This window comes from Chelonoidis abingdonii, chromosome 19 (genome assembly GCF_003597395.2).
Source record: "Chelonoidis abingdonii isolate Lonesome George chromosome 19, CheloAbing_2.0, whole genome shotgun sequence".
Taxonomy (NCBI): Eukaryota; Metazoa; Chordata; order Testudines; family Testudinidae; genus Chelonoidis; species Chelonoidis abingdonii.
In genome coordinates, this window is record NC_133787.1 from 40,113,949 (window position 1) to 40,136,295 (window position 22,347).

The 22,347-nt window shown below is 41.9% G+C and overlaps 1 protein-coding gene and 1 long non-coding RNA gene across 2 annotated transcripts in view; one reads left to right on the forward strand and one right to left on the reverse strand.

The window, feature by feature from the left end:
- The window catches only part of LOC142047941 (uncharacterized), a 9,081-nt gene extending 7,313 nt beyond the window's left edge, over window positions 1–1,768 (forward strand). The window contains exon 2 of the long non-coding RNA XR_012657269.1: window positions 562–1,768. This is a non-coding gene — a long non-coding RNA (uncharacterized LOC142047941). The remainder of the gene's footprint in view (window positions 1–561) is intronic.
- FANCA (FA complementation group A) overlaps window positions 1–22,347 on the reverse strand; it is a 92,851-nt gene that overhangs the window by 18,959 nt on the left and 51,545 nt on the right. Inside the window, 14 exon segments of the mRNA XM_075073850.1 lie at window positions 1,868–1,972; window positions 2,460–2,519; window positions 4,450–4,552; window positions 5,165–5,331; window positions 6,453–6,543; window positions 9,741–9,869; window positions 10,444–10,517; window positions 12,659–12,726; window positions 12,729–12,753; window positions 14,289–14,483; window positions 15,875–15,974; window positions 17,209–17,279; window positions 18,879–19,021; window positions 21,049–21,156. Coding sequence (XP_074929951.1) covers window positions 1,868–1,972; window positions 2,460–2,519; window positions 4,450–4,552; window positions 5,165–5,331; window positions 6,453–6,543; window positions 9,741–9,869; window positions 10,444–10,517; window positions 12,659–12,726; window positions 12,729–12,753; window positions 14,289–14,483; window positions 15,875–15,974; window positions 17,209–17,279; window positions 18,879–19,021; window positions 21,049–21,156 — 1,439 coding nt within the window.

Below are 22,347 nucleotides of genomic sequence, written 5' to 3' on the forward strand. Positions count from 1 at the left end.
CTGCTTTAAACGAGTCCCGCTCCCTGTTGTCGCGTGGGAAGGACTTGCAATGCGCACTTTCCGTCAGATGATTTCCCCAGCACTTGAGGCAACGAACGTGGGGTCTCCCGTGGCATCGGCCGACGACAGGCCGAGGCACTGCTTGAAGCCGGCAGAGAGCCAGGCATGGCCCGGGGTCCCGGAGCGGCGATGAGAGTACTCAGCACTAACTTATACAATACGTTTAACAACGTATACTTATAACTATTAACTATTAACAAACTACTCAAACACTAACTAACTAAGAACTATGTAGAACGGGTGAAACGCTAGGATGTGGAGGTCAGCTAAGCCGCACTCCACGTTCAACAGACCGACACGGCGGTTAAAAGAAAGTAAGAAGGAACTGAGGAGCGGCCGGGTCGGCAGGGGCATATATACGGTGCCGCAAAGGCGCCACGCCAGGGGGCGCCTGCCGACCCGCCGGTGTTGCTAGGGGAAAATTCTTCCGACGAACGTGCACGCGGTGCGCGCACACCTACTTGGAATGAATATGAGCAAGCACTCGAAGAAGAACAGCAGCTGCTGCTGGAGCCTGGAAGAGCACTCAGGGACCACTCTGGAGAAAGTACCAGCAGTCCCCCTCTCCCAGTCACTCCTCACCCCCCAACCCACCGTGGCTCGGGAGCGGGGGGGCAATTGAAAAAGTTTGGGGCCCACTGGTTTAGGGCCATTATTTGTCACATGCTCAGGGCAGTCACACAGGTAACACCTTCTCGGACCATTCTCCTCTATAGAGGGTCTGAGTGATTTCTAGGGAGGAATCAATTCTGGGGACGTGTATACCTGGGCTCCAAGCACCCCTCCTTCCCAGGGATAAAATGGGGTCCCCCCCTTTATACCAGGCTTCTGCCCTTTCCTTTGGGTTTGTGCTCACTGGATACCCTAGTTTGCACATAAGCATCAGCAAGGTCTGCTGCTTTTTGGACAGAATCCAGGGGGTTATCCTGTATAACAGTGGTTCTCAACCCAGAGCTGGATTGCGGCCCAATCAGCGCAGAGCTGCAGCCCATGTGACATCCTCAGGGCCATAGGAGGTAGTATCAGATGCAACCCACAATGGTAAATAGGATCAGAAACACTGCCATATGGCATCTGATCTCTTCAAAACACATGCTCAAGAACTGTTTCTGGGCAAAGAGCTCAAACTGGCCATAGCTAGGGAAAGGGCTATGGCCATGAGGCATGAGTGCCATCCCTCTGAGTACTGGGAGGCAAAATTCTCCTGCACTGGTGCATTGGGAGTGTACACACCTAAGTGGAATACATAGCTGGATCTACTTGAAGAACTTACAACAGTTGACAATCACTCTTATCAGTCTCTGAAGAGAAAGCAAACAGATGTGCTTGAGCAGCTTGTCTCTGCTGGGAATAACAGTGAAAGCAGAGAACGTTGCAGCCTGGAAATATCCTGGTCAAAAGGGAATGAGATGGAAAAAAAAGGCAACAGCTGGGAAGCCAGATGCCTCAGAGTGGATGCTTGGGGGGAAAATACAGGTGCAGTTGCCCTGAATTGTGACAACATACCCCCCCGCCCTATGTTAAGGTTGTGTCTAAATAATTCTAGGGAAAAAAGGAAATGATGTAACAATATATGGTCAAAATGCAATACATTGCTGAATCTTGTTAATTTTGTATTAAGATACGTACCTATATATGTCAAGACAATGTTACTAATGTCTTATTGTAAATTAACCAAAATATCAATACATAAAATATTCCCTCCCGTGTCCTATAACCCCCCCCTTAACATTCTAAGCTAATTTACAGTTTGCATCGTATTTTGGAGCCAGTACTTAAAATAGGAAATATAATTAAGAACATTTACCGCTGCAGAAGAAATGATAATGGGACACTCGGTTCGACATGTTTTCAAAACATCATTAACCACTTGTGCTGGTTCCTCATAATCCAAACTGGCATTCAGCAGGCCCTGGAGAAGTGGAAGTACAACGTGATAATAATATATCTTTCCTATACATTTCAAACCTGTATGTCGTCAACTAATAAAAACCAGCTGTAGGAGTCAGCATTGTTCAGAAGGGAAATCATACCCACAAACCTACCCTGAACCTAGTTTTCTCCTACTGTGAAAAATTAGCTAAAACTGATAATATGTCAATAAAACTTCCACACCTGGAGACTAATCCCTCACACGTTTCACCAATTCCTATACAATATTTACATCCATCGCTCCTCTTCCACAGCCACAGTTCAGAATATGTAAATGCAAAGTCCACAAACACAAAGTTGCTATTTTGGATTCTCAAAACCACTGCATAAATAAATGCACATTCCAGTTCTAGTAACAGTGGCAGATCAGGGTCCTAGTGTGAAAGTCAGCAAATTGTTTCCTTGCAAACAATTTCAGTCTTTGCATTGTATGAGGATTGGAGGAGAAAGATTAAACTACCAGTTACCCTTAAGAAGTGAGCCGTGATGTCATAGGAGAGTGCACATCCTCTGTAACAAACGTTCCTCTGTGACAGAATAAGAAGGACAAGAATTTACTCAGTGGGTTGCAGATTTTTTTTTTTCTTTCTAAACATTTTGCAATCCTTTGGCAATACTTCCCAATAGGGGTAGGTCTGACAGGACAGAATAAACCTTTCTGAAAGCCCAGTTACTTGTTCCCATTAAAGCCCCACTCAGGACTTCATTTCTCCTGTGAAGCAACGTCAGTCACTAGACAGTGCTTTTCAATTTGCTATCGCCAGACAGTAACACAGATAATGCTGCTTATTGCATACTGTAGATAACAGAACTTCTTTTAGGCAGAGTGACATTGTTTGGATGAGTGGATTTTTCTTGTTCCACGTACGCATGGACAGAGATACAGGTGGTTTGCATTTACATTAGCCAAGTAAAGTAAATAAAGCTGATGAACACCAAAAGAATATAACAGGAAGAGACCTCCCAGAAGCTGATGGCACACCCATTATGAAGCTATTGTTTTATGTCAAATACTAAGATGTTTCAAAATATATCTCATGATTTTAAAGATGGAAAATTAGCTTATGATAGGGTCTGAATTTCCATATATATGGCAGGGACCTGGTACAGTGCCCTGAGATGTCAGGGAAATCAGAGACTTTGGGCTTGTCTTCACTATGGGGATAAGCTGATGTAAATTATGCTACTCCAGCCACGTGATTAACATAGCCGGAGTTGACATAGCTTAGGTTGACTTATCCCAGTGTTTTCACTGCGCTGCATCGACGGGAGATGCTCTCTGGCTGACTTCCCTTACTCTTCTCAGAAAGCTGGAGTACTGGGGTCGACCGGAGAGCACTCTGCCGTTGATTTAGCAGGTCTTCGCTAGGCCCGCTAAAAATCAATCCCTGCTGCATCAATTGCAACACCACTGATCTCCCCATAGTGACGACCAGCCCTGGGATTATAAACTCAGTCTCTCACTTCCAGGCCACCAGGAAATGCTGCAGATTTCTCTACTTCAAATGCTCTTAATGACTCTAATGGCAACAAGAAATGTTGTTGACAGGCTCCAGGAGCCATGACAAGTGACCTATAATTGAGGCATGGAATAAAAAGAATAAAATGGGTATGGCCTGAAGGACTCCCCCTTCCAAAATTCCTTGTACACCTTACTCTACTCAACCTGACTTAAACAAGGTCACAAAACTGAACATAGTTGTCCTATTGTTCACAAATTGGTTAAAACACCACCCTGCAGGTCAAAAGTCTAAACTTCTGATCAGTGATTTTACTCTGATATGCATCCATTTGTGGGATATTCACTACATCCAACGAAGTGGCAGATGACTTCATCAGACCAAATCTTTATATAGTATTTCCAAAGAGTCCTTTCTCATCAGCACAATATACTCATTGTGAATCCAGACAAACTTACTCTGAGTGCATTCTGCCACAGAGCAAAAGCACACAGAGCAATACTGTAGTATCAGTCATTAGTAAGGTTCACAACACCACAAAACTTTTCCAGGTATCTGGACATCTATAGTGCCACCAGGGCCGGCTCCAGGCACCAGCGCAGCAAGCAGGTGCTTGGGGTGTTTAATGGAGAGGGGTGACATGTCCAGGTCTTCGGCAGCAATTTGGTGGCGGGGCCCGCAGTGCCTCTTGGAGGGAAGGACCTGCCGCCGAATTGCTGCCCAAAAGTGAAGCGGTGGCGGTAGAGCCGCCGCCAACAGTGGCCTTTTTTTTTTGGGGGGGGGGGGGGGCACTTGGGGTGGCAAAAACACTGGAGCCAGCCCTGAGTGCCACAAACATCAAAAGCATAAGTTGTCTGAGGTTCCCACACAATGCCAGATTTCCTGCTTTCAAGTACAATGGTGTTTGATCTCTTCTCCAAATTCCCTACTCTCAAGTTTAAGATCCCTATGCAGAGCAACTACTAAACATGCTACTGTGTGAGAAAACTGTACACACCAGCTCAGTGTTTACAAAATGAAAGAAATCTTCACAATCCAAGGTCATTTTCTTTCCTCTTCGACACATCATGAGAACTGATGGAGGGAGACTCAACAGAATCCTAAAGTAAAATTTAAAAATATGCAGTCAAGAAGAGGACAGAACAGCACTCAAGTCATATAAAGACTGACTTTGATTTTCAGTAGAATTTAGAGAATTTTCCAAGACTTAATTCCTTTAACATCTGCTACCAGGAAATGTAAAGATTACTCACTGGGGATTTTTCCATATGGCCAGAAATGGATTTGGTGTTTCAATAAAATATTCAGAGCATTTTCAAGACACACTAACAATGACTTTAGAAATGGTGGAGTTACCATCTCATCCCTAGTGGGAAGTAAAGCCCGTTACTGTGACCAAAACAAGCGGTGATGGTTGTAAATAGCTGGTTTAGGAGGTTGAATTCCTAGGACTATCAGGATCCACCTTTAGCTAAGTGGGGTGTGTTGAGTGGGAACTCAAATACCTGGGGGTGTTAGGGAATAAACACCTCACCCTACAAGATTATCACACTAAACCTGTAAACATACGTAATATGTTCCCACCTTAATTATCACCTCTTAGGAAAATGGATGTACAATTATTTCACCGCTGTTGTGCAGTATAGTTGAGTTTCTGAAGGTAGCTTTATCAGATATGTTTTTCTCATTCTAGCATCCTGTTGGTATTTTACCTTTTTTGCAGTAGCATTTCCTGCTGCCTCAGTAGCTGTTCACCTACAGCAGAGCCATTTCCTATAGTTTTTAACCTTTCCTGGAAAATCCTAAATAGGAAGTGTCCCTTGTCATTCCAGCAGCCAGTGGGTGAAGTCTTCCTACACCCCAGCTCAAGTACCATTTCCTGGATGGGAGAAAGAAATTTATCATAATTTTACATCATTCTGCATTTCAAATCCTCTTTCACTCCACGGTACCAGTGACGCAGGTGATTTTAGATTTACAGCAACTGCACAAGTGCCCAGAAATCCCAGAACCTGGATAAATACACAATGAAGTGACAGAACTCCTTCAACAACCTCTGAAATGAGAGAGTTCACCCTTCTGAATGCTACATCTACCCAGCAGTTTCCAATTTATTCTTCTGAACTTTGTTTCTTTAGGTTTTGGCTTTGTAAAGCACATTGGTGCTTGCAAAACATACTCTACTAAATTTGCATTACTCAGCAGTTCGATTCCCCTGTTTCAGTGGAAAACAGTTTTACTGATTATTCAGTGCCTGAAGTGATTAGGTGGCTACATGGATTACATTTCACTTTCCAAAATCCAGATTCCAAGAGTGCTGTGTGTGTTCTGTCTTGTTTATATTGATCTGTGGGATCAGGAAGGACCAGATTAAAAGTTAGTTTCTTTGATGTCTTCAGTGGAAAGATAGATTTGTACTTTTGAATAACAGTCAGATGCAGGCAGATACGTAACTTGACTAGCTTGACAGCTAATTAGAAACAATTACAAATAGAAGAGCTGCCATGGTACTAAATGCCTAGTAGAACTCACTTTATCTTTGCAAGATGGAGACCTTGCTTCTCTGTAAGACTAATTTGGGAAAAGCTACTTCAAGAACCTGCATGTAAGTATATTAATATGGGGCAGAGGAGGGGGGAGCGAACGGCCAAAAATCAATTCTTATAACAGAAATCCATTTTTGCAAATGTAAGTCAGCATGTAATGCAAACTGTCATAATCTAGAATTCAAGACTGGCTGCTTGCACATTTTCAAAAGCTGTTTTTCTCACAGCTTGTAACAAGGTAGGTTGGACTGTTCTAGCACCTTAAGGACATGTGAATTAACACACTAAAGCAGTGGAGAAAATATTCTGACTGATTTTCTTTGGGTATCCAGAGCACCAATCCTAATATCTAAACAATGAGGACTGTCTTCCGTACACTGAAATTTTAGAAAAGATTTCATCATGCCAAATTCATGGATCTGGCATATGGATTTGTATCATGATCTAAAATCACCTGTAATCTGCAGAGAATACCAGGATTGACAGTCCTGTTATGAATGGAAAACTCTGACTTCTCCAATTGGCCACAGTTGTCCAATTCTGACCTGGAATTAAGAGAGACTACTGATGACTATCCTTGTTGTTGTTTTTTTTTTTTAATATATATATTAAAATATATATCTCATCAAACTGGGAAAATATCTTCGTTATTTCTCATTAGCATCATGTAAACTTGGTTTCCCTGTTCAATTTTATATTCATGCCTAACTGAATGCATATAGTAAAACGAAAGGAGGCTGTAAAGAGGAGTTGTTAAGGAATCCAGGAAGAGTTAAATAATGACACAGATAAGATAGTCTCTCTGGTACCCACTTCAAACAGTGGCTGAGCCATCAATGGAGGGAAGGAGGCTACCTGACTGGCACCGTCCAAATCAGGGGCGGCTCTAGGCACCAGCAAAGCAAGCAGGTGCTTGGGGCAGCCCATTTGCAGGGGCGGCAGCCCACAGGGATCCAGCCTGGGAACTGAGAACCAACCGGGGGTCCTGGGAGCTATATCTCCTTGATTAGCTCCCTGCCTATAGAGCCAGCCCTGGAGCAGGGAAAGAACTACATTTCCCAGCATTCCCTTGGCCGCTATCAACAAGAAAGGGAGGGGGAGGGAGTATGGTAGCTGAAACCCCATGCTGCAGCTTGCTGTGAATGGAGAGGTCACTGGTAGAGCGGGGTGGCACTGTGAATGGGGAACAAGCGTGCCCAAGGAGTAGAAGGCTTTGGCCCAGATATCGCCTTCAGAAGACATCCCCAGACTGGATTAGGGATACTGGTGTGACCTCACCTTGCAGCCCCCAAAGAAGGAATTGGGTGGACTAAATGGACAGTATCCTTCTCTATCTGAAGTCTAGCAAGGGAGGTATGTGGATCACACTAGAATTTAAAATGAAAAGTAAGGGAGGGGAGGCTCTCCTAGGGGACTTGGGCAGCTTTAGATACAGTACCAGGCACATAGGAGGATTTCCAGTTCTGAGCCATGGAAGCAGAAATTGACTTTTCCTTTCCAGATTTAGCTAATATTCAGAAAGGGAATCCAGCACCTGCCCTTCTAGATTTGAACAGCTTCAAAATTTCAGGAGTGCTCAAGCTTATTGAGCAGCTGTTACTTCATTTATCCCAATAAAATACTGGACGCCACTGTAATTTGCTGTAGCAAAAGTAGGATACAATCAAGCAAGAAATGCTTCCAGTGTTTGTAGGATGAAATTGCCTTTTTTTTTTTTTTTAAAGTTTTATCCTCTTGTTTCTGTGACTCCGAAATTCTGCTGAATGACCCGCCCTGGGAGCAAGTTAGCAGTGAACGAGGGCTGGGGTGGAAAGGGGTGCGGGGGGGGGGGGAGCACTGGGGCGGGAAGGGGGAAGCCAGGCTGGGGCGGCAGGGGGTGCAGTGGGGACCAGCAAAATTTGTTTGCTTGGGAAGGCCAAAAAACCTAAGAGCCAGCTGATCCAAATTAGGATGTTTTTCTCTTCCAAGGCTAGGGTGAGATCAAAAGATGCGAGGAGATTAAAAAAAAAAAAAAAAAAAAGGCTTCTGGCAGAAAGAGGGAAGAAATGGTCAGCTCAGCTGAAGCTGACAGATTTATCTGAGAGCCATGGTTTGCAGCAAGCTAGCTGTAACTTAGTGCCCAGAGAGAATGACTCACCCCAAGACTAAAGTTATGTCTACCTAGGGGCTTGAGTGGAATGCCAAACATATGTAAGACAATATGCTTTATGATATTTAAATCTACTTTTCTCAGTTCTGTGTACTGTCAGAGAAAAACTTAGTTCTCACTTTTTGGTTGGGTGCAGCAGAATCAGATACTTCATTCTGTTTAGCAGCTACAGCAGGGAGAGAGTGCACTAGGACATAGGGTCTCCCCCTCCTAGACAGGTCTCTCAACAGGTAAACAATTACAGCAGCATTTATACTTTTGTTACAGACAATAATAAGCAACAGCTGCATTTTGTTTATACATAGGTCATCCTGATATCTTGTTTTTCTCACTTAAGAGACTCCAATCTACATTTCATATTATCTACACAAGGTCGAAATAACTTCTCACACAGTTCTTTTCCACTCGCCTCACACAATCCTCACTTCTACAAATCTTGCATTACTAGGGTTACAGTTAGCCTAACTCTTGCTAACAGAGACTGTCATGCCTTAAGATCCCCTACAAATCCCTGTCAGTTCTTTCTCTACTTCCACCGTACCATTTGGGCAAAATAAATCATACTTGGTTTTGGAGAAACTGCTTGAGTGTCACTGCATATTGTTACTGACCACTGGCTACATGGCTGTCAGCCAGAGAGATGTAACCTGGAGACACAGTAGGACAGTGGTTGGAGTGCAGGATCCCACGCCGAAGAGAAGTGGAGGTGTGGGTCACTTGAAAGGGTGCACTTGGGGGACTGGAAGAGCATCCTGGAAAGAGCAGCCTACCCAGGGATATGACACTATCATGTGCTGAAGAGACTATACGAGGTGAATGGCAAGATCCGTGCACAGTACTGAGTGGTGTTCAGTGGGGAATAGCGAGGAAAGAGGCCCATCTCTTGTACTAAAACTTTAAAAGGTTTTCTGCAGCAGCCTTTAGGATTTCCATCTCAGCAATAGTCACAGGAGGGGATTATGCTGACTGCCACAGAAGTGTCCTCGGATACCCACGATTTAATACTTTGTACTAAGTACTTTAGTAGTAAGAAACGAGGTACCTCTTACTCATAAGCAGGGGGGTCAAAGTGTTCAGCTAATCACTCAAACAACTTTAAAATGTTTAATTATGAAATGAAGTATTAAACATTCATAAGGTTTTATAAAATAATAATTTTTTTTAAAGAAGTCTTAATGATAGTGCAAACGCATTGTCGTGTACAGGAATGTATGCTCTATTCATACAGACGTATAGAATCACATAATTTGATGGTTGACTTAGGAAGTTAGAATTTAGTTTCTGAGGAAATCAAACACTGGGTAAACATGCACATCTATAGCAATATGAAATGTTTAAACACTTGTGTACACACAACTCCCCCCCCAAATACGCATTATGAAGAAGTGAGTGAGGGGCAATATTCTATGACATTGCTCTGGCTTGAGTCAATGAGACTCAGCGACAATTAGGTGACACTGTGTGCATTAAAATCCAACATATAATCCTTTCCTATGGTGTGGGTACAGAGTGAAATGCTGGTCTGCCATTAGTTTCCATATTCACAGTAAACCTGTCACTGCTGTACAAGTGTATTCATGTGAGATAAAGTACCTTTGGGAGAAATCCAGAATTGTACCAATAAGAATGCCACATGCCTTTTCCAGGTTTCCATCACAGCCTCCAGAAGCAGAGGATGCTGGAAGATACCACTGGTACAATGCCCAGTAATGGAAGTCCTGCCTGCAATATTGAACAATGGAAGATTGGATTCATATCAAATAATTTTAGTGCTTCCTGTCCCTTGTTTTAAAGGGAACACAGTACACCAAGTCAAATGGAATGGCAGAAAGAAGGCTGCCACACAGACCTGCATATATGATAAATCTATATGAAACTAGAAAGTGATTGCCCCTAAAAGAACACAAATTAAAAACTAACAGCTCCCTTGAGGGACTTTTAACAATCCAGAGATGTGACGAGGCTGGGGATATAGCGTTTGCAGGCTGGCCTGTAACAACCATCTCTTGCTTCTGGGCATGGCAAAGTCCTGAGATAGAAAGATGTTCTAGTCAATTCTGTTGAGGTCAACAGTTACCTTGTATAACTTCCTCAAGGGAAGCTAAACCCATCATTTCTAAACATACCTTGAGCTCTTGTTTGAGATGTGGGGGCATTACAAGTTCACTCCCCAACCCAGACAAATTTATTTACATTGTCATCAAACTCGAGGCTTAGGACCTTCTCTATTATTTCTGACTTAACTGGAAATGCATTTCAAACTACTTCCATTTTTACAGGACCATTCTGCACTTACCTTTCAGAAACAGAAAGGATATCCTTCTCAGGCTGGACTTCTAGCTCAAACAACAGCCACTCTCGGAAAGATAACTGGGAAAGATGCAGAGATTCAGCACCAAAAAGAATAAAAAGATCAGCAAGGAAACATGACTTCTACAGCTGGGTTACCAAAAGGAGCTCAGCCCCACACTCCCCCCGGCCCTCCCAACATACACACCAATGGGAACTATCAGTTCCCATTTAGTCTCAAGAACATTTCTGTTCCTGGAGCATTCTCTTAGCAAACCAAGCCACCACTAGTTTCAAAGACTACTAAAAGCACACATATCTCTAATACTTCTAATGTGCCCATGTTCTCAATATCCAGACACCAGTGTGGAACATATGACAATATAAATCAAAGGAGAAAACAATTTCTACAGCAGAAATAAAGATGGTCTAGACAGTATTTGGTCCTGCCATGAGGGCAGGGGACTGGACTCGATGACCTCTCGAGGTCCCTTCCAGTCCTAGAGTCTATGAATCTATGAATTAAAAAAACATACCCTGGAAGTAAGGCAGCCTAATCAACACCATTCCATTCAAAAGTAAAAGTCAAAATATTAATACTCTGGAAATGTACTTTAACTGTACTGACCATTTAACTAATAGAATATTTAAATAAACCTAACAATACTCTATTCATGGTTTCCTGTGACTTCTCTACACTAAAGACAATCTTGTTAATGAAAAATCAGATAAAAGAAGTACTGTCAAATCTAGATAAATCCCAAGATGAGCGTTGAAGGCAATAATCTATGAAATGTTTTACCGTTTTTATTTACTAAGGGACAAAATATGTGCTGTGCTGCACAAATAATCCACTGTTCATGCGCATTCAAGGGATTGCATGATTTTTAAATTGGGTGCCAGGAAGTCCATGAGCATTTTTAAAATTTTGGCCTCTCATAGATCTGGTTTCTATAAAGATTAAATTGTTAGGCATACATCTGAGATAGAAATAATATTTATGTACAGTTATAAATGAAAACCTCCATAGTATAATATCTGCGATTACCACTTATATCTAACTCTATTTTTTGTTATCATTTCTCTAAAAAGCAAATGGCTCATGTCTTTTCTCCTATCGCACGCTTATCTGTAGGTTACAGGGATGTGATGATTCTTAAGTAGCTTAGATCTGGTATGTACCGCATTTTCAAAGTGTTGTACCAGCACTGACTGACTAATATACTTACACGGAGCAGCTACTGCTGCTCAGTGAAGTAATAATATTCCATCCATCGCTGTGAAATCCGCAAAACCCAGATTCTGAGACTTGGCATTATGCGTATGTTGATAGTGACTATACCTGGATGGTTTCTCTTCAGAGTTTTGAAAAGCCGCGTTTGCTTCATAACAGCAGGCTGGTTTTCATGTAGTTTCACATAGGGACAGGAGAGGGAACCTTCCAGGACAATTCAGTGTGCTCCTCCTCATGGACAATTCCTCAGCTCTAAGCCAGCCGTGGCACAACAACTGTAACTAAAATAAAGACAGTAGCAAATTACATATTTGCCAGTGAATTAAAAAAAGCCTGTGCAGTCCAATTAACGTACAGTAGCGGTATAAAAGAGACAGGATACTTTACCAAAAATGTATTTTTATTCAATATTTGGCAAAAATGTGCTTTGCTGTGAAGTGCGAAACAAAGTTGGAGTGGTCACTAAAAATTCGGGCCCTAAACACAGATTCATGAGTCCAGTCCTATAGAATGCGAGCAGCGTGATTGTCACTCTTCTCTCCTAATAAATCCTGGTCTGTGTGGAGGTTAACTGGTTGTAGAACTTAAAATGTCTCAGTACTTGGTTTGGCTTGTCCTCATGCTACCACAGCTACTGACACAACATCCCAAACTGTAAAAAATACTTTGGGTGTGTGGAGGAGGGGGGAGATTAGACAGAAAATCATGGAACTCTGGACAAAAATGACAGGATTATATTTGACTTTTTAAACCTTTCCAATCTCTGTAAGAACAAGAAAAGCAAACAGAGTGTGCTATATACTATTGTACACCTTATGAAATGAATAAGCAGGAGACTAAGGCAGCTCCCATAATGCATTCAGGATAAATAACGTTAATTAGCTATATATTATTACAGCACAGATGACTTTGCCAACAGAAAGTTCCAGTGGCACTGCCTTTTTAATCAGAGACGGCAATGGATTTTTTTTATTATTAAAATGCTTACCTTTTTTATAAGCCCTGAGGGAAGCAGCTTGCATAAATCATTATGAGAAGAGGGAAGAAACTTGCACAAAAATAAGCAACAGCTGCAGTACAAAACTGAGAGAAGAGAGAAAAGAGCAGTTATTTGGTTTGGTTTATCTGTCATATCTGCCCCATCTTCAACTGCTGTTGCTTTCCATCCAGGAGAACCCAGGGCAAGTAAAAATCAAGGATATCATGCTTCAAAATGTCTGAATACAAACTGCAGTGATATCCACTCCAACAGTGTAATCATATTGGAACATTTGCGAGCTCTGACAATGGATTTTAAAGAGCAAGGTGATAAAAGTAACTACTAAACATTTTCAAAGTTGGCACAGGAAGTCTAGAAAAAGATGAGATAAAATCACAAACATACCTGGGAGAACACTGCAGTCCTATTTTGTGTAATTCAGAGCTGACCCAGAGCCACCCTAATTTTTTAATACGGGTGTAGACTGCAAAGACACAAGTTGCCAAAAAAAAAAATTTAAAAAATTTTAAAAAAAAAAAAAAAAAAAAAAAGCTCTCTCTTGATTTAAGACCAGGTTGGATTTGGGAATTCTCCGTGGATCACACCTCCATACAGAAAATTGAGGGGGCTTCAATCTGTTCTCAAATCATGCCAAATAGGTGCAATCCCTGGGCTCCTCCCAAATTCTTATGGTGGGCAAACTTGGGGACATCTGGTCTAAAGTTTCTACTTTAAGTTTTATTTTCAAATAAAACATCTAAACTAAACACCTAACACGTCCAGTAACATGCATCTGACGAAGTGGGTATTCACTCATGAAAGCTCATGCTCCAATACGTTTGTTAGTCAATAAGGTGCCACAGAACTTTTTTACAGATCCAGACTGTGATACGCATGGCCAGCAAGGCAGCATAAGAGTGTTAGCAGGGCCTTATTCCCGCCAGGGAGGAAGGTTTGCTTTAGATTACTAGAACAGCTGTGCCAATTAGAGCACCTGACTCCAGTCAGAGCACCCGACTCCAGTCATGGATATAAACCCCTGCTTCAGTCAGACGGGGTGGTAGTTGAAGGAGTAAGGTTGGATTTGAGCGAGTTGCAGATTGCAGAAGAGAGAGTTTGTCCAGAGAGAAATAGAAGGTTGGAGGAGTGCTGCGGTGGATTGGGAAGCCCAACAGAAACCCTAGGTAAGGGGCACCAGCTTGCTAGAAGAGAGGCGAGAAAAACCTTCACAAGCTGACGGGTATGAGAGGAATAACCCAGGGGAAGAACCGCTAGTCAAGTGGTTCACCACAACCCCAGGGCCCCCTGGTTTGGGACCTGGGTAGAGGCGGCCCAGGTCCCTCCCTCTCCATTCCCCTCCTCAAGGACACTAGGATTGATTAAGAACTGGTTCAGAGGCAAGCAATATCGCCCTGAACCTACCCCAGAGAAGAGAAAGCGCGAGACCCAGAGAACAATACCGGCAATTTGCCACAAGACTAACACAGCTACACCTCTGATGTCCCATAGTGTGAGTGCCACACATTCATAAGAGGGGAATCACCTGCATGATAGGATGTAATGTTCCATATCCCTGCCTGTGCCAAATGCAAGTCATCCCTAGAAACAGGGAAACCTAGTATATGATGAAGGAAGAAACTTACCTCATGCAGAAGGCTAAGGACTCCCCTGTCCTGCACACTAGTAAATGGTTCCAGTACTCAGCAACAGAAAGGCCCTTTGGAGCAGCAACCTTGGAGCCAATGTTCACTTCAGGAATCAAAAATTTGGATTCATTTAAATGAATCATAAAGGCAGCTAGTCCTAAAACATGAGCATCATTTAGGGAAGGACCCTGCAGACAAACAAATAAATAGCTAGATGAAAAGATACATAGCATTTGTAACAAAGCAGCAAGTCTCAACTAAACCTCAAACTAATCAAGGGGCAGAATACTGCTGCTATCCAGTGACTAATTCAGCGTAAAGAGCAATTTAGCAGATAGAAGGCACCAATTAAATTGGACAACTTCCTCCTTGTCTGGAATTCTGAAGTTGTTTCTGGTTAGCTTCTACAGCAGAAATAAAGATAATTCTACAACTAACCTGGCGTAACTAACTTTAATTATACCCTTGCAGAATTTTAAAGGCCAATGGCTTTTCAGATCTGTGGCATTTAGATTCATTTATCAGCCTCATAACTTAATCCTTTCAGTACAACAGAGTGAAGAGCACAAAACCAAGGAAACACTAAAAAAAAAAAATAAAAAACAATGAACACAAAAGGCATAGCTCTGGATCTTGCACCTAGGTATTTAGAATGACTCAGAGTCTCAACTGTTTCTTAAAAGCTGACTAAGGCTGGTAACAGTGGTGGATGTCCAGTTCCGCACCAGGTGCTATATCACAACCCCTTTACATCACTCCAGCAAAGAGGCTTTAACAGCTCCTAGGGGCAAATAGCCATTCTAAAGCATAGAACATATGGAAACATAAAAGCATCTATACACAGTTCTGTGCTGCCTCCCCCATGCAGCTTGTAGCACAGAGGATTGCCAGCACAGGCAGGAATGCTTTAACATACAAAGTGGCCTGCACTGATCCAGAATCCAGGACACATAAATATAGTATAAAGTCATCTTCTGTGCTGTGCCTCCTCACACATGCAACACAGAATCTAGCTGCAAAACTGAGAGCTGTGGTCTGAAAAATTACTAGGCATGTAATACTGCCTGGATCAGTTCAGAATGAAAATCAGAGGGGGCAAAAATGGTCTTGAAGCTGATACAGCATTTATTCAGTATATCTAATGCACAAGAGCTCCTTTTAATTCAATGTCAGTGCCTCCCCCTTACAGATTAAATGCATAAGTCTCTGCTAATAATAAGGCTGTATAGTTAAAAATTAAGAAGTCTGAAAATACAAGAGTCAATCTGACCATATTACACCTTTTCTGCTTATATATATTAAGAGTTTGTATATTTCAGTTCATGTTGTTAAATGTGCATCATAAAGGAGCAACATGGCCAAGTTAACATTGCTGCAGGATCACTATTGTTTGCATTTTCTGAGACCAGGTTTGAAAAGTTTGTTAAAAATGAGAACTCTTGGAAATGTACAAGCTAGTGAAATGCCTCCATCGTAGAGTACAGTACAGATAGGTACTCAGTGTACATGTGGGAGATATGAGGCCAAAGGAGCCCTTATCACATAGTTACCATCAATTTCTTTATGCTGGGAAACTAACCTGATGATAAATAAGCTGACAGAGCCGAGTCAACAGGGCAGGTAAGAGATGCCTGTGTCCACAAATCATCTTCACAAACAGACACAAACAGAGCCCCTGCCTACAGAAGACACAAGCCATGTGATCAAGTTACTGCCAAAGATCACTGTTATCCTTAATATAGAAGAGGGTTTTAATAATGGTTAAACAGAATTCATCTGAAGCACTTAGTTGCGTGACGCATTTACACTCAATCACTCCAGCAATATAATCAATTCAGCACCATAATAATTGCTATTTATATATCACCATATGTGCATGGCACTATATAATGTGTAAAATCAGAAGGTCCCAGCCTCAAGTAACTTACAATCTAGTCAAAGAAGAGTTTTCGAGAGAGATCTGGAGAAGAGGAAGGTTGCTGAGGGGCATAGAAAGGAGTCTTCTTTCAGGGTAGTTATTTAAACAGTGGTGAGAAAACTGTTCAGTGCTGCCATGCTGCCAAAAGCACATCCCATTTAGGTTACAGGGTTGTAGACAGCTTGGAAGTTGCCAGTGAAGTCACTTTTTAGGAACTATTTTGACAATAACATTTACAAAATATTTGCTAACACACACACACACAAAACACCACATTCTTCTTCCAAAGAGGAACTTCTGGTAAAGCCCAGTGACAGTCTAGTCATACTCTCACTGTTTCCGTTTGTCAGTACAAATGTATTTAATTTCTGAAATAAAGTGAGGCATGCACAGGTTTAAGATCAAAGTGAAAAGATAAAATGCTTCATTCTTCTCTTGATCTTGTGTCTTCAGCAGTAAGCTTTGTGCTTCACCCATTTAATGCTGGAGGTGGCCCTAAGGCTAATGGCAGGAGCACCTAGACCCAGAACAGCACTGGATGTACCAAAAGTAACCCAAAAGACACTTTGCCTTTGTACATAAAACACTAAAGAAAAATATTCTTGTGGTCTGATTTGTTTCAACAACAACAAAAAAAGTGCTAAAAAGAATCAAACTTTGCCCCAGTGTCCCCTCTTAATAATCCCATCCTTAGAAACAACATGGTGTTAGTATTACAAAAAGGCAGTATTAGACAGACGGATATTTTAAAAGGTCTGTCACATAGTGGGCAGCTTTTTTCAAGAAAACTCAATGATAGTCGGAGAGCACATGGTATTTCTATTCTCATCTATTAGTTTCTGCATCACAGCGGCTCAGGATAAAAGTGCCTGAAAATGTCAGTATGCTATATCCCGTATCATCAACAAGGGGGTCTTCACAGACCCTTGCACAGTGCAGGTATTATGGGGCACTAAGCAGTTTTGACCTCCCTGCATGTATAGTATCCACCTTACCTGTCAGGAGGGTTAAAATAGGAAGCAGCTATTAGATTCTGGCAAAAGGATGTCAGTAAAAGATCAATGACCTGGAACAAAAGACATAATTCATTTCTACTTTGTGGAGTTTGTGTCTAGATTTAGTTTTAGAATATGTATATATATATATATACACAATTACCCAACACAATCTTAAAGAAAATGTGTTAATGTTTATAATGGGCACACCAGATCACTGGTGCCAAGAAACTGAAATTAAAGTCCTGTGTTATAAACCCAGGAATGTTTTATATCCCCCAATTAACATCCAGACATATTGTGATGTTATTAACGTGAACTGTGATTGTATAGATCATTGCTGCAACCAAGGTCCTATAGTTGCACCAAATCTTGTACAAAGTGGGTCAAGTGAGGTGTCTATGAAAAGGTTGTAATTTGCTGGTTATAATTATGCTGTCTGTATGTGTGTATCATTTTTGTATTTGAAGTTATGAATATTGCCTTGGTACTTGTATCTCAATGTGTTTGATTCTAAGTAGCATCAGTGAAGCATTTGGTTAGTTCTTGAGAAAGGACTATTCTGAGTAAGTGCCCAATCAAGAAACAAACACAACTGACAATGGACCCTGGGAGACTCCAATCCACATCTGAGGAGCCTTCCTGGCTGCCTACAAACTGAGTCATGCATGAACATGACTTGCCCATGAGACTCCAAACTCCATCTTGCTGCTGTGATTTTCCACAGTAAGAACAAAAGGGGTCCTTCCACATGGCAGAGGATATAAAAGGCCCTGGAAACCCCTCCATTTTGTCTTCAATCCTGCTTCTGACCTCTGGAGGAACTGTGCTTGAAACTGAAGCTCTAAACAAAAGGACTGAGTGACCCATCCAAGCTGTGATGTTTGTACTCCAGAGAGACTTGATTGGTTTAAATCAGCAGTAATCCCATCAAGCCTGAACTAAGAACTTTGCAATTGTTGTATGTATTTGATTCTATTTTAACCAATTTTAACTCTCATCTATATTTTTTTCTTTTTATGAATAAACCTTTAGATTCTAAAGGATTGGCAACAGCGTAATTTGTGGGTAAGATCTAACTGGTATATTGACCTGGGTCTGGGACTTGGTCCTTTGGGATTGGGAGAACCTTTTTTCTTTTACTGGGGTATTGGTTTCCATAACCATTCATCCCCATAAGGGCTAGTGCTAGTGGTAATACGTACTGGGAAACTGGAGTGTCTGAGGAAATTGCTTGTATGACTTCTGGTTAGGCAGTGGGTAAAACCGAAGTTCTCTCTGGCTGGCTGGCTGGGTGTGCTTTAGTAGTGAAGGACCCCCAGCCTTGGGCTGTGACTGCCCTGCTCGAAGTAATTTGTCCTGAACTGATACTCTCAGTAGTGTCCCACCAAAGGCCACTTTGTTACATATGTGTCTTGTAAAGAAAGCTTATCCCATCTGAAAGATTTACATAGCATACAGTACACCTCTAGGTCTCTTCACCAGACATCCAAAGATTTCTGAAAGGCTAAATAAGTTTATATTCTCTGTAGAGCAATGCAAGAGGCACAGATTGGAAATAAATTTACTTCTCTTCATAGGCAAGGAAGCTTTTGACAAGCACTGTACACGTATTTACATTTATTCAATCAATCTCATTTGCTTATTGTTTCAGGCTCTACAATACTCACACACTGATCCTGCTGTTCAAGTTTTGGGGCACAAATGTTAAGCTGGATCCGAGAATTGAAGGATGCAGCTTCATTTTCATTATGGCTGTGTCGCAGGACAGTCATCAGTCTCTCAGAGATCAGTGCAATCTGAGCTGGCACAGCTGCAGAAAAGAGCAGTGAGAGAAGAAGAGAACAAGAGTGGGCAAGAGTGAAGGTAGGAAAGGAGCTGGAATTAAGAGAACACACTCATCTCCAAGGCTGATGGATGTCAATTTTTAATGTAAGAGGGAGAGAAGGAGTGTATATCTCATTCACTGCCTTTAAAATTCGCACCAGACACTCTAAAATCCTGAAAAGCAGCAAAAGAGATTTTCCCTCCCAATGTGCTCAAAATGCAGAATAAATTATATCTTTTTGCTTGGAAACATGCAAAATGGCTGCCTAGAATGAAGGAGTGGATGAAACTCCTGCATTTCCAGCTCAGACCAACATGTTACTGCCTTGCAGAGCATCTCCTTGGTATCACTCCAGGAGTTTCAAGCCTCAAGTATATGGAAATGATTAAGCCCCAGAATATTCCCTGCTGAGGGACAGGGAAAGATAAGTCACTTTGTCATTATCTAAAGGCCTCTGTCACAAAAGTAGAGAGCTTCCCATCCTCTTCAAAACAAACTCAAATCTTACAACCTACTTGTAGAGTGCTGGACATATTTACATATTTAGGAAAAAATTACTATGATGTTTAGGGTGTTAAATACCGAATCCCAAATTTTTAAACAATCAGAAAACTTATGTACTGTTCTCCAAATCACTACATTTTATTTTATATATTATGTTTCAGCAAGTGCATATTCTTTCATTTGCTAGGATGATAGATTTCACCATACATAAAAACTTGACCAATGCATCCATCCTGACTGCCATTTAGAATTGTTTTCATAAAATGTATTTCATAGTTTAAGGTATCTCAAAGCACATTAGATAGTAGCACAAGGGTAGTAACTGTGCAGGTAATGGAGCATCCACTAGGCATTCCGTAATAGTTCACACAGTGCTAAGTATATGATAAAACTTACTGTATATACTCATTCATAAGCTGAATTTTTTTTGCAAAAAAGGGAAGCACCAGAGACAGGAGTCGGCTTATGAACGGGTATAGAAATGGAGAGGTGGGACACAGCTCCTCCACCCTAACAGAGGGAGCAAGGAGAAGCAGGCTGCGGCCACGCCGCCCCCGGAGCAGGCTGCGGCCAGGTCAGAAACATCCTCACTTGGCCCTCCCCAGATAAGCTGGGAAGGGATGGGATGGGGAGAGTGTCGGGGGTGCTAGGCTAGGGGTGGGGTCATGTGGGAGGTGGTCACACGGGTTACTCCCCGACTCCCAGCTTCTCCCCACCAAAAAAGTCCCCCCCAGTTGTTGTCCCGGCCCATCAGAGTAAGCAGCTGGCGTGCCAGGACACTTTGTTTACTTAGGTTTACCTCCGTGCCTGCGAACACTCAAGGTAAACAAACCATCTCAGACCACTAGTGGCTTATCCTGATGGCCCAGGAGCCAAAGTTTGCTGACCCCTGAATTATAGGGTCAGCTTATGAATGGGTTATGAAAATTTTCCATTTTTACTTATCCATTGGGGGGTGGAGGGGACTGGCTTACAAACGAACCGGCTTATTAGTGAGTACATACAGTACTTTATTGATCAGAAGAACATTAGTCAGAACACAATAATCATCAGGGTTTGTGGGGGCTTTTTTGTTTTTGTTTTTTTTTTTTAAATTAATGAGATCTTTAACTCCCATCAGAGACTTATGACAAGAACCATATTTCATCTTCCATGACAGGAAGAGTATCCCAATGGCAGCTCCCTTGTCTCCAATAACGGAACTGCCTAACAGCTTTCATGAGCAAAAGTGCAGGAGTGGGGGTGGGCCCCCCCAACCTTTTGACAGGGATGAGTGAGTTGTCTAGGAATCTTTACTGACTTATTCTTTTAACTGTCAGAAACTAATGAGGCACTCAAAAACAAAAATATCAGACCTTAAGAAATTATAAGAATTAGAGGTTACAGTCCTCAACCACCTTTGGCATGAAGCATACCCCACTGCTGTTTCTGCTAGCATTAGCCACTTTAAAATAAAGTTCATACAAGGCCACTATATGAAAGTAATTGCTACATGCCTCCCTACATACCATCATGTTTGCTTTGGTCTGTGATCAGCATTATCAGTTCATCCAGTTCACCCTTCAGCTGTTCAACAGGCTCTTTGAGATGGTCAGTCTCTAATTCTATTGATCCATCTATATAAACAGAAGAGAGAAATGCTCTATATTATGTATGTTTGTATTAGAATACTAGAAATATAGGCCTGAAAGAGACCTCAAGAGGTTATCTAATCCATCGCCCAACACTGAGGCAGAGTCAAGTATACCTGGACCAACCCTGAAAGATGTTTGTTCAATCTGTTCTTAAAAACCTCCAATGACAGGGAAACCCCAACCTCACTCAGTAACCTATATTCTAGTACTCGGGTTTTCCTAAATCTAACCAAAATTTCCCTTGCAGCAGGTTAAGCCCATTGCTTCTTGTCCTACTTTTAGTGGGCATGGAGAACAGTTGATCACAGTCCTCTTTGTCACAGTCCTTAACATATCTAAAGACTCATCAGGTCCTTTCAATCTTCTTTTCTTGAAACTAAACATACCCAGGTTTTTTAATCTTTCCTCATAGGTCAGGTTTTCTAAACCTTTTATCATTGTGTTGCTCTCCTCCACACTCCCTCTAATTTGTTCACATCTCTGAAAGCGTAGCACCCAAAACTGGACACAGTACTCCCGCTGAGGCCTCACCAGAGTTGAGAGAGTGGAACAACAACTTTAAACACACAAAACAAAGCAGTGATTCACTGATCTCTACTTAGGGTTAATGTGAAAGCAGAATTCACTTTGGGATATAAAATAGTATACAAAGAACATGGATATGCCACAATGCACAGAATCATTTTTATCCTCAATCATTTACTCCTGGGGGAATTCTGCACTACTGAACGCACATATTTTTATTTTTTTTGTGCAGAAAAAAAAGCTGCTGCTGAAAAGTTGCTGCAGTTCTGCCTTTTGCCCAACAGAGGGTGCTGCGGCAATAGAGCACAGCCGCCACTCCTAGCCAGCTAGAGAAGAGCAAGAGCCTGTAATGCAGAAGACCAGGGCTTAGGTTCTCATTCTGCAGGCTAGTGGGGACTATGTTACTCAGGGCTGAGAGCACTTAGTCTCTGAAGAAGAGATGAAGACACTATGGTAATGGCTGTTTACAGAAGCACATACATGGCTTTGTAGAAGACGTTCTCAATCACAGCAAGTGTTCATAGAGTTGGCAAGGAATTAAAATGGTGGCAAGAGTAAGGAGGTAAAGAAATCCAATAAAGTATTTCTACCTCAGCTCCTTCACCTTAATTCCTGCTCCTGTACAGAACATGGGTCTTGCCTCCCCAC